General features: G+C 39.0%; 1 protein-coding gene across 1 annotated transcript; it reads left to right on the plus strand.

The window, feature by feature from the left end:
- Positions 1-1,202: 1,202 nt before the first annotated feature.
- Positions 1,203-9,926, plus strand: LOC131705164 (CD48 antigen-like). The gene is made up of 4 exons (XM_059007410.1): positions 1,203-1,463; positions 8,224-8,535; positions 8,795-9,085; positions 9,748-9,926. Exons 1-4 carry the CDS (start codon positions 1,376-1,378, stop codon positions 9,924-9,926), a joined length of 870 nt encoding a protein of 289 aa, XP_058863393.1. The 5' UTR covers positions 1,203-1,375.
- The last annotated feature ends 3,298 nt before the right edge of the window (positions 9,927-13,224 follow it).

Consider the following 13,224-nt stretch of genomic DNA (forward strand, 5'->3'; position numbering starts at 1 on the left):
AGACAGAATATCAGAAATGGAACTCTATAAAAATCTTTTTCACAGAAAAGCAGAAGACACTTGGTTATGAGACGCTACGATGACCACTTATCCTGAAACAGACTTTCATGTGCCAGATCAACTCTGTTTTAGCTCTACTGTAGATCTGCATTTCTCACTATATCTTTGGGTTCTGTTTTTAGGTCTTTGTTTGTTTTTGATCCCAGTTGCCTGTTTTTTCATATCTCTGTACTCTCCTGTTTCTAGCCTAAGGCCCATGTATGGGCATGCCTGCTTATTCTTGTCTGCAAGGATTAGAGGTGGTTGCTGTCATGTGAGCTTTTAATAAACTCAGCCAGCCGGGAAAAGGAAACCATTCAGGTTTAAAAAGAAAAAAAAAACACCTGCAGAGGAAACTGAGAAACAACCTTCTGTGTTAATGGATCTCTTAAACCTTAAAAACAAACAAAAAAATGTAACAGAGACAGACAGACTGCTATTTTTAATAATCAGATTTAGTAAGATTTCCTAATCCTTGGGATTAAGATATTTGTGAGATTTATAATTAAAAAAAAAAAAAAAACTAGCATTTCCATGCAGTGTTGACCTTATCTATAAAACCATAATCAGGGAACAAAATGTTTGTTTGAGCAACACAACTGGCTGGGTTACCCAAAGCTCATCTTCATACCAATTCTTTATCATGCCTTAGTAGTTTACCCAGCAAATACATAATGGTATCATAAAAACGTTATGAAAACATTTGGCCAAACATCATGACAATATAATGTATAATATTTTAATGATGTGAAGATGTAGGGGCTCAGAAACATTGTATAAGTGCGTGGTGCTATAGTCTGGACATCAGTGCTAGTTAGAATCCAGACTATGCCATCGCCGACTGTGGCCGGGGGTTCCCAGGGGGGGCGGTGCACAATTGTCTGAGCTTGAGCCGCCCAGGTGGGGAGGGTTTGCGTCGGCAGGGCAATCCTTGTCTCACCACTGCGCACCGGCGACTCCTGTGGTGGCCGGGTGCCTGACTGCCTGCCTGCCTGCCTGCAAGTTGTCTGAGTTTGCTCAAGGGTCTAACTAGTTAGCTATCTGTCTGTCTATCAATCTAGGGGGTAAAGTATCTGCCTGCTTGTTCAAGGGTCTAACTAGCTTTCGCACCTAGGATTGAACCAACATAAACAAGACCCTCCGGTCAGGAGTCCAGAGCCCTCCCTCCCCCAACACTAACCTCTACTCTACACTGCTGCCCAGCTATAAAAGGATACATTTGGTGTATTCAACAATAGGCAGGAAATCACACAATGCATCTGGTTTGAGATGGTGAAAGCAAACGAAACTTAGGTAGGGTACTTCTTTTTGTTTTTTAAGCACACCTGTAACTGGTATGGAATGGAAACTTGTCTTGTCAGAAAAACATAAAATGATTTATTTTTGGAAAAGCATAATCCTGTTGAGCATTTCATGTGGCAGGGGTAAGCTTAATATTTCTATCTGGTTTTACATGTTAGATTTACGAGTTTAATTAGGGATTGCATAGCTATTGTAACTAAGTATCTATCTCACTCTACTATCATCAATTTGTTCCCAATTGTAAATTTTAACTTTTCAATGAAAGTTTTAAAAGTAAAATATGAAGAGCTTATTCATACCAAAACGAGTTCAATGCCAATTCCACACATTTCCAGATATTACTAGATTTACTCCTGGAGGGGTAGCCTTATTATCACGTAGTGTAAAAATCTTCATGCAAAATACTGCAATATTTCACTTGTAACTTGTTTGTTTTATTGTTCCTACAAACATAGGCATTAATAGTATCAAAAAAATAAATAAATAAATCATCAATTTACCAAAAATAGTGAAAATGGATATAGAGCATTTTGGAATGAAGCTGTGACCATTCATCCATTATCATAACTGCTTATTCCTTCAGAGGGTCATGGTGAGTCGGAGCCCAACTCGGCAGACACAGTCCATCGCAGGCCACCACACACACACACACACACACACACGCACAGGGCAATACAAGGCGGGACTACACCCTGGACGGGAGGCCAGTCCATCGCAGGGCACATTGCAAGCAGTCAGTGACAATTCACAATTCTCTTCTTACCCAACAATGTGTATTAAGCAAACATTTATTTTTTAGTTTTTACAGTCAAACTCACAGGGAATTTCCAGCTCATTAAATCTCATTAATAACATCAATTTATCAAAAACAGTGAAAATTGATATATAACATTTTGGAATGAAGCTCTTCATATATACACAGAGAGAGAGAGAGAGAGAGAGAGAGAGAGAGAGAGAGAGAGAGAGAGAGAGAGAGAGAAACTAGTACTAGCACTACTAGTAGAAACTAAACTAAACACAGTTTTACACTATCTAGCTATCAATATAAAGTGTCTATAGTAAGTGCCGTTTAGAGAGAGGGGAAAAGAGAGGGGGGGAGAGAGGTCAATATGAGCCGTCTAGAGAGAAAGGGGAAAAGAGAGAGGGGGGAGAGAGGTCAATATGAGAGAGGGGAAAAGAGAGAAGGGTGGGGAGAAAGAAAGAGAGGGGAGAGAGAGCTTAATTACAGTGGTACAGGCAATAATGGAACTGAGAACAAGCTAGGGAAGTTAAATGAAAATGGGGAAACTAATCCCACATTGTATTTTAAAATCCTAATTATCCTTGGTCAATGTATAGAAGACTGTCAGTCCTGAAAGAAAGACAGAATGAAAGAAAAAGAAAGACGAGAGAAAGAAAAAAGAAAGATAAAAAGATAAGATAGAAAGAGAAAAAAGGACAGAGATAGAGAGAAAGAAAGAGTTAGGAAGGATGAAAAAAACAAAAAAACAGAGAGAGAGAGAGAGAGAGAGAGAGAGAGAGAGAGAGAGAGAGAGAGAGAGAGAGAGAGAGAGAGAGGACATTTTAAAAACAACAGGCTTGTTTGACAGGAAATACATTTTCTTACACACTAATGTGGTTAACAACTAACTCAGGTTACACAGGAAAGGCTAGCTCACTGCAGTCAAAAACTAATAAAAGCAAGCACCTTCTCGAACAGTGTGCTCTCAACCCTGGTAATGCAGTACACCCCCCCCCCCACCCCCATCTGTTCATTTAGACACTAATGCATTTAGGATCAGCATTGTTGAGTAGTGCTAGTACTAGTTTGTTTTCTCTCTTTCTTGCTAATTTAAACAATGTTATCTAGTATGCTAGTCTTATATATAGATAGCTAGATAGTGTAAAACTGTGTTTAGTTTAGTTTCTAGTAGTAGTGCTAATACTAGAAACTAAACTAAACACAGTTTTACACTATCTAGCTGTCTATATATAAGACTAGCATACTAGATATAGACAGCTAGATAGTGTAACACTGTGTTTAGTTTAGTTTCTAGTAGTAGTGCTAGTACTAGTTTGTTTTCTCTCTCTCTCTTGCTAATTTAAATGTCTCTTATTATCTAGTATGCAGTTTATTAACAATTTCACAACTCTTAACATGTAAGGCTTAACAAACTATTAATGAAGGTTTAAAGGGAGGGAGAGAGAGATGGGAAAAAAAATTAACATTTCACTTTATTCACAGATTATTATTATGATTATTATTATGCATTTATTGCAGACACTTACCATCTTCCTCTTGTATTTGTACTGCTCTAGATTCAGTGTCTTCGTTGTTTAGTGTTGTGTTGGGGAATTGCAGAGGACCTACTGAAAAGGAAAGAAAGGCAGTGTTGAGTAGTGGTTAGGGGGACTCTGGACTCCTGACCACAGGGTCTTGTTTGTGTGGGTTCAATCCCAGGTGGGGTGGGAGGAACACACACACACACACACACACACACACACTACTGCTATACCCTTGAGCAAGCAGGCAGGGACTTTACCTCCTAGATTGCTCAAGTAGTAAAAACAAACCAACTGTATATATAAATGTGTAACTGTATGTAAAAAATAATAATGTAATATAAATGTAACAATTGTAAGTCACCCTGGATAAGGACTTCTAAGAAATTAATAATAATAATAATAATAATAATAATAATAATAATAATAATAATAATAATAATAATAATAATATTAATTTACACCAAAGAAAATGACTGTGACAGAAAGCAGCAATGAATATGCCCAGTTCTCCTTTTAGTTTCAAATTCTTTTTTTTCAACTCATTTTTTATTGACTAATGGAAACAATGACTCAAGTTTCTCCTTTAGCTTTCTGTAGTTAATTTCAAAATGTCAGACTAAAAGGAGAAGTTGTTTGTGTTTGTTACATGTTCCCATATGTTGCTACTACACTGTTTAAAAGAGATATAAAGTGAGAAAGAGAGAGAGAAGGAAAATGCATCACACAGTACTGTGGTTAGAAATGAAAGCTCAGGTTACACAGGAAAGGCTAGCTCACTGCAGTAAAAAAAAAAAAACAAGCACCTTCTCGAAGAGTGTGTTTCTCAAGACTGGTCCTGCAGTACCCTGTAGTTTCTAGTAGTAGTGCTAGTACTAGTTTGTTCTCTCTCTCTCTCTTGCTAATTTAAACAAATGTTATCTAGTATGCTAGCCCTATGTATGAATAGCTAGATACTGTAAAACTGTGTTTAGTTTAGTTTCTAGTAGTAGTGTGTGTGTATATTATATATATATATATATATATATATATATATATATGTACACACAGTACCTATACTAAGTCTACACCCCCTTGAACTTTTTTCACATTTTGTTGTGTCAGTGCCTCCGAGTTTCATGCATTTAAATGAGGATTTTTTCCACTTATCTACACAACACTGTTAAGGGGAAAAAGTTTTTACTGAGAATATATATATATATATATATATATATATATATATATATATATATATATATATATATATATATATATATATTAAAAATACAAAACTGAAAGATCATAATAGGATGTGAATACTTGGTGGAAGCACCTTTGGCAGCAGTTACAGCTGTGAGTCTGTTGGGATAGGTCTCTACCAACTTTCCACACCTAGATTTGGCAATATTTGACCATTTTTCTTTACACAACTGTTCAAGCTCTGTCAATTTCCTTGGGGAGTGTTGATGGACAGTAATCTTCAAGTCATGTCACAAATTTTCAATTGGATTTAGGTCAGGACTGACTGGGCCACTCAAGGACATTTACCTTCTTGTTCCTTAGCCACTCCAGTGTAGCTTTGGCTGTGTGCTTTGGGTCATTGTCATGCTGTAAGGTGAACTTCCGTCCCAGGTTCAGCTTTCTGGCAGAGGGCAGCAGGTTTTCCTCAAGGACTTCTCTGTACTTTGCTCCATTCATTTTCCCTTCTATTCTGACAAGTGCCCCAGTCCCTGCCGATGAGAAACATCCCCATAACATGATGCTGCCACCACCACCATGCTTCACAGTAGGGATGGTGTTCTTTGGGTGATGCACTGTGTTGGGTTTGCGCCAAACATAATGTTTTGCATTTAGGCCAGAAAGTTCCATTTTAGTTTCGTCAGATCACAAAACTTTTTGCCACATGGCTACAGAGTGTTTTTTTTGCATACTTCAAACAGGATTCAAGGTGGGCCTTCTTGAGTAATGGCTTCCTTCTTGCCACCCTACCATACAGGCCAGATTTGTGGAGTGCTTAGGATATTGTTGTCACATGCATACTTTGACCAGTCTTGGCCATAAAAGCCTGTAGCTCTTGCAAAGTTGCCATTGGCCTCTTGGTAGCCTCTCTGATTAGTCTCATTCTTGCTCGGTCATCCGAGGAACCATCGTTTCGCCTACTCGACGGCGTACAAAAACCCTGCGTGATGAACTGAAGATTTCAAATTTTGATTCATCGGTCCATAAGACCTTCTTCCAGTCTTCAGTAGTCCACTGGCGGTGTTTCATGGCCCAGGCAAGCATCTTTTTCTTATTTTGCCATCTTAGCAATGGCTTTCTTACTGCCACTCGACCTGTCAAACCTGCAGCTCGAAGTCTTCTCTTCACAGTTGAAACGGAGACTTGCTTACTTCGACCAGTGTTAAGCTGTGCTTGAAGCTGTTGTCCTGTGAGCCGCCTATCACGCAAGCTGTTGACTCTCAGAAACTTGTCTTCTGATTCTGTTGTGGCTTTGGGTCTGCCAGACCTCTTCCTGTCAGAGTTTCCTCCAGTTTCCAAGTGACTTTTGATGGTGTAGGAAACTGTACTCACTGACACCTTGGCTTTCTTTGCAATTTCTCTAAAGGAAAGACCTACACTTTTAACCCTTTGCGGTCCATTGTCGGACCTGGTCTGACATTGCAATTATTCCTATCAGGTCCATTGTCGGACCCTGTCCGACATCATTATAAAAACGCAAAAAACGGGTTTTAGTTGTTTTTTCTCCGGAAAAAGTCGAGAAAACCATTCAATGAACAACAGGAGCCGAGACAAGTCGAAAAAAAAAAAAGCTGTATCTCATGAATAGTCATACATGGCCCTGGTATCAGATAACGGGGCGGTCGTAAGTAAACAAGCTGGCTGCCTGTGAGTCAGCGCACAGAGAACACGGACATTTGCAGAGCTTTTTTGAGATGTCATAGTAATAAAATAATGACTTGATCGCATTATTGAGGGGTTTGGTGATGAAACGAGTGATCAGGAGATGATTGATCGGTATGTACGACTATTATTATTATTATTATTTATTTCTTACATAGGTGAAAGCTATAGCGAACGAAAGGGTGGGGCGGGGCTGGAGATGCCTAGTGAGTGCTTTGTTGATATGCAGGGCCATTTAAACATGTTTGACTGTGAAAAAAAATACTTTTAAACAGCGCGTCTAAAATTAACTGCGCGTGTGAAAATAAATTAGACCTGGCGTGCCTGACGCGCATTTAATAAATGGACCGCAAAGGGTTAAGGGTTATAATGGCCTGTCAGTCTTCCTTTGTTAATTGCCTTTTTCTCGCCATTATGAGAGCAATATACTACTTCCTGCAGTACAATACTGTCCAAATAATGCTTAAGAGGGTGTAGTAACACAGTCTGTTCCAACACTGCTTTTATACAGACAGAGGGTTTGTAAGTAATCAACAAAAGTTGGGACACCTGTAGGAATTGTTAGCATCAACTTTCAAGGCTTAATTTACTTCCATTGCTGCAGAACAACTGTAAGTTGTTAACCCATTACTTGTTCCCTGAAAAAGGCCTGTTTGTATAACTCTGAAATGTACATTATTTTTCAGTTTTTGGTAACCTAAACTTTTTTTTTTAACCTCTGGCAGTTTACCGCTTACCTTTGTACCATTTCAGGTTATTCACTGGACTTGAACTGCTTAAATTTCAATAAAAACTGGAAAAATGGAGGTGTTCTAAAACTTTTGACCAGTAGTATATAACACACATACATTATTATTTATTTCTTAGCAGACGCCCTTATCCAGGGTGACTTATAATTGTTACAAGATATCACATTATTTTTTACATACAATTACATTTTTTTTTTTTTACACTATTATTTTTTTACATACAATTACCCATTTATACAGTTGGATTTTTACTGGAGCAATCTAGGTAAAGTACCTTCCTCAAGGGTACAGCAGCAGTGTCCCCCACCTGGGATTGAACCCACGGCCCTCCGGTCAAGAGTCCAGAGCCCTAACCACTACTCCACACTGCTAATGGGATTTACATATACAGTGTCCCCCGGATTTATTCATACCCTTCATAGACTATAATGGGATTTAGCAAAATAAATGCAAGTGTACGTTCAGTATTTGTTGCATAAATGAATGAAAACAGTAATTTTTTCAGACATTCAGTATTGTACTTCGTAAAAGTATATTTGTCCAACATATTTGCATGTTTTTTCAATAACTGAAGGTTCAAAATTATTCACACCTTAAACAATAAAATGCAATTAACTTTGGACAGAAATGTTTTTGCGATACCCAACACTGATAGTCTTACAATGTTTCATGTTTGCATGGATTTATGCAAAGAAAACATTACGTACACTTGTTTTATTTTGCTAAAAACACCTTTGTGTTACACAATCAAGGGTATGAATAAATCTGGAGGCAGCTGTATATACTGTAAAACTGTTTAGTTTCTAATGGTATTTATATAGAGAGAGATATATACTGTAAAACTGTATTTATTTTAGTTTCCTTTCCCTACAGAACTTCATTCAGAACTACATTTCCCATCATCATCTTCCGCTTGCTCATGTATCTATGTGTGATGGGGGTGATGGTGGGAAATGAAGTTCTGAATACGTTTTTGTTCTGTTTTACACAGCAGAGCCAGTAGCCCAGCAGGTGAAAGGGATTGTGGGTGAATCGGTCACTTTGACTGTGGAGATACCAAACCTGCAGCCTGACACTGAAATTGACTGGAGATACGGGTCTGAGAAAACAGACTGGCTGATTGCAAGGGTTCAGAGAGGGAGAATTGAAGTTTATGAGGACAGATACAAAGCGAGGCTGCAGACAGACAACACGACAAGCGCTCTTCAGATTAGCAGACTGGAGAAAGAGGACAGTGGACATTACATTGTGGAAGTGTACAGAAAAATCAAATTCCAGAAAATATTCCTTTTGTCCATTTACGGTACGTATGTATTAAAAGTGCTTTGAAATTTAGAGCACTAGAGTGGGGCTGTATCCAGTAAAGGCATTACTCTGGCTTTATCTGTCTGTCTGTGTCTGTCTCTGTCTGCCTGGTTGTGTGTGTCTCTGTCTGCCTGGTTGTGTCTCTGTCTGCCTAGTTGTGTCTCTGTGTGTGCGTCTCTGTCTGCCTGTGTCTCTGTCTGTCTACGGCGAGTGAAATGCAGGAATTGAAAAGTCTGTTTTTGTATTTGTCTCGATAGATGCAGTTCCTATCCCTCAAGTTAACAGGAGCAGTGAAGCCAGGGACAATGATTATTGCATTCTTCTGTGTTCAGTGACAGAAAGCAACAATGTGCTTCTATCCTGGCAAAGAAACTGGACTGAAGTGACTCAACCGAGCTCAACAAGCACAACCCGACTCCAACTGTCCAACTACGAACTACAGGGGGAGAACTCTACCAACACATACGCCTGTGTGGCCAGCAACCCAGTCCACAATCACACAGTAACCTTCATGCCTTCAGATTACTGCCCTAGCACAGCGATCAAAGGTATTTCACTCACAGGGAAGCATTGTAAAAGCACAGAGAGAGAGAGGAGGGACAGTGGTAAAGTAAAAGCACAGGGAAACAGTGAAAAGCACACAGAGAGGAGGGACAGTGGTAAAGTAAAGCACAGGGAAAAAGTGAAAAGCAGAGAGAGAGAGAGAGAGAGAGAGAGAGAGAGGAGGAGGGACAGTGGTAAAGCACAGGGAAGACTTTCTATCTAGCACCCCCTACTGTTCAGTTACTATATGTAATTACTCTTAATTGAACATACAGTCTCCCTTAATGCTTACATTTATCTCATTTGGCCCATATTTAAGGTTTTTAAGAGATCAATATCTGAAAAGCTTCTTCATACCAAAATGAGTTCAATGCCAATTCCACACATTTCCAGATATTACTATAGATTTACTCCTGGAGGGGTAGCCTCATTATCATGTAGTGTAAAAATCTTCATGCGAAACACTGCAATATTTCACTTGTAACTTGTTTGTTTTATTGTTTCTACTAACATAGGAATTAATAGTATCTAAAATAAAAAAAAACACATACATTTACCAAAAACAGTGAAAATGGACATACAGCATTTTGTACAGACTGTAGGTAAGTGTGTCTAGTGGCTATTCCTCATCATTTGTAATTCCTCTGTGTGTGTTTTCTCTGTACAGATTCTGTATCCAGCTGGCTCAGCACTGAGCTGATAGTGAGAGTGCTGCTGTTCACACTGCTGACTGCAGCCCTGATCACAGTGTGTGTGTGGCTCTACAGGAACTGGAACAACCTCACCACACACGGGTACTGGAGGTATACTGTAGAACTGCCAGTGAAGCACGGGGGAGCATTGTGAAAACACATAGAGAGAGAGGAGGGACAGTGGTGAAGCACGGGGGAGCATTGTGAAAACACAGAGAGAGAGAGAGAGGAGGGACAGTGGTGAAGCACGGGGGAGCATTGTGAAAACACAGAGAGAGAGAGAGGAGGGACAGTGGTGAAGCACGGGGGAGCATTGTAAAAGCACAGAGAGAGGAGGGACAGTGGTAAAGCACAGGGAAGCACTGTAAAAGCACAGAGAGGATGGACAGTGGTAAAGCACAGGGAAGCATTGTAAAAGCACAGAGAGAGAGAGGAAGGACAGTGGTAAAGCACAGGGAAGCATTGTATAAGCACACAGAGAGAGGAGGGACAGTGGTAACGTAAAGCACGATGTGATAGGTGTTACAGAAACTTGGTTGTCTGAGAGTGATGGAGACAAATATAATATTAGTGGGTGCACACTGTATAAGAAAAACAGGCAGGACAGAAGAGGCGGAGGGGTAGCACTATACATAAAAAAAGTCTTGAAGCCCAGGTGTTCAATCAGGACAAAGAAAACAATGCAGAATCAATATGGGTCAGAATAATGGACAAAAATGCAAATGGCATAATAATAGGAGCATGCTACAGACCGCCAAATTCAGATGCTGAGCAAAATAATCTGTTATACAATGACATTCGAAATGCATGTAGAAAAGGAGAAGCCATACTAATGGGGGATTTCAACTTCCCCTGTATAAAATGGGAGAACCCGGTGGGGAGCACGACGGACGAAATTGAAATGGTGGAAATGACAAATGACTGCTTCCTAACGCAATTTGTCAAGGCACCGACTAGAGGGGAGGCATGCCTTGATTTAGTCTTTTCAAATAATGAAGACAGAATAAATAAAACAGAGGTCAGAGAGCCATTGGCAAACTCAGACCACAACATGGTCTCATTTGAAGTATTTTTTAAAACCCCAAAAGTAATGACTAAAGCTAAGGTTTACAATTTTAGAAAAGCAAACTATGAAGGTATGAAACAGAGACTAACAGAAGTAGATTGGAGTAAAATAGAGAAAACATCCACGGAAAAAGGATGGCTGTTTTTTAAAATGGTAGTACTAGATGTGCAAAACAATTACATCCCAAAAGTAGACAAATCTAAATCTAAAACAAAATGGCCAAAATGGTTTAATAGATCAATTAAAAAAAATATTCAGCGAAAAAAGGCACTTTACAGAGCGTTGAAAAGGGACCAAAAACAAAGTACACAGAAAGAGTACTTGGAACTGAAAACACAAGTCAAACAGGAAGTTAGAAAGGCCAAGAGAGAGATGGAAATCAATATTGCTAAGGGGGCTAAAACCAATTCCAAAATGTTTTTCCACTATTATAACAGCAAGAGAACATTCAAAAGAGGAGGTTAAATGTCTAAGAGACACAAATGGCAAAATCAGAGATGAAGAAAAAAAATAGCAAATATATTAAATGATTACTTTTCACAGGTTTTTGCAAAGGAGGATACGGACAACATGCCCCACATGTCAACCTGTTCCTATCCAATTTTAAATAATTAGCATAACAGAGGCAGAAGTGTTAAAGGGACTAGGAGCTCTTAAAATAAATAAATCCCCTGGGTCGGATGAGATCCTCCCAATAGGACTCAAAGAAATGAAAGAAGTTATTTACAAACCGCTAACCAAGATCATGCAACAGTCTCTTGACACAGGGGTTGTACCGACAGACTGGAAAATTGCAAACGTAATACCGATCCACAAAAAGGGAGACAGAACCGAACCAGGTAACTACAGACCAATAAGTCTGACTTCTATTATATGCAAACTTATGGAAACTATAATAAGATCCAAAATGGAAAATTACCAATATGGTAACAATATCCTGGGAGACAGTCAGCATGGTTTTAGGAAAGGGAGATCGTGTCTGACTAACCTACTTGACTTTTTTGAGGATGCAACATTGAAAATGGATAATTGCAAAGCATACGACATGGTTTATTTAGATTTCCAGAAAGCATTTGACAAAGTCCCGCATAAAAGATTATATCTCAAACTGAACGTAGTAGGGATTCAAGGAAATGCATGCACATGGATTAGGGAGTGGTTAACATGTAGAAAATAGAAAGTACTGATTAGAGGAGAAACCTCAAAATGGAGCGAGGTAACCAGTGGAGTACCACAGGGATCACTATTAGGTCCTCTGCTATTCCTAATCTACATTAATGATTTAGATTCTGGTATAGTAAGCAAACTCGTTAAATTTGCAGACGACACAAAAATAGGAGGAGTGGCAAACACTGTTGCAGCAGCAAAGGTCATTCAAAATGATCTAGACAGCATTCAGAACTGGGCAGACACATGGCAAATGAAATTTAATAGAGAAAAGTGTAAAGTATTGCATGCAGGAAATAAAAATGTGCATTATAAATATCATATGGGAGATACTGAAATTGAAGAAGGGAACTATGAAAAAGACCTAGGAGTTTATGTTGACTCAGAAATGTCTTCATCTAGACAATGTGGGGAAGCTATAAAAAAGGCCAACAAGATGCTCGGATATATTGTGAGAAGTGTTGAATTTAAATCAAGGGAAGTAATGTTAAAACTTAACAATGCATTAGTAAGACCTCACCTAGAATATTGTGTTCAGTTCTGGTCACCTCATTACAAAAAGGATATTGTTGCTCTAGAAAGAGTACAAAGAAGTGCAACCAGAATTATCCCGGGTTTAAAAGGCATGTCGTATGCAGACAGGCTAAAAGAATTGAATCTATTCAGTCTTGAACAAAGAAGACTACGCGGTGATCTGATTCAAACATTCAAAATACTAAAAGGTATAGACAATGTCGACCCAGGGGACTTCTTTGACCCGAAAAAAGAAACAAGGACCAGGGGTCACAAATGGAGATTAGATAAAGGGGCATTCAGAACAGAAAATAGGAGGCACTTTTTTACACAGAGAATTGTGAGGGTCTGGAACCAACTTCCCAGTAATGTTGTTGAAGCGGACACCCTGGGATCCTTCAAAAAGCTGCTTGATGAGATTCTGGGATCAATAAGCTACTAACAACCAAAAGAGCAAGATGGGCTGAATGGCCTCCACTCATTTGTATACTTTCTTATGTTCTTATGTTCTTATGAAGCATTGTAAAAGCACACAGAGAGATAGAGAGGGACAGTGCTAAAGTAAAGCACAGGGAAGCATTATAAAGGTGTTGCGTTTGCTCGGACAAACACAAAAGTAAACATGTATTTTATAAAAACACTATATATGTTTGTATGAGCTGTGGGGTTTAGACTAGCCATAGAAACTGGAAACTTGACTAGTGTA

This window comes from Acipenser ruthenus, chromosome 35 (assembly GCF_902713425.1).
Source record: "Acipenser ruthenus chromosome 35, fAciRut3.2 maternal haplotype, whole genome shotgun sequence".
NCBI classification, from domain to species: domain Eukaryota; kingdom Metazoa; phylum Chordata; class Actinopteri; order Acipenseriformes; family Acipenseridae; genus Acipenser; species Acipenser ruthenus.

Excerpts from the sequence above, each read along its gene's own strand:
- LOC131705164 (XM_059007410.1), top strand. The coding sequence starts at position 1,376 with ATGGAATGGAAACTTGTCTTGTCAGAAAAACATAAAATGATTTATTTT. Across the intron at positions 1,464-8,223 it reads GAGCATTTCATGTGGCAGGG|CAGAGCCAGTAGCCCAGCAG; the intron begins GTAAGCTTAATA and ends TGTTTTACACAG. Across the intron at positions 8,536-8,794 it reads ATTCCTTTTGTCCATTTACG|ATGCAGTTCCTATCCCTCAA; the intron begins GTACGTATGTAT and ends TTGTCTCGATAG.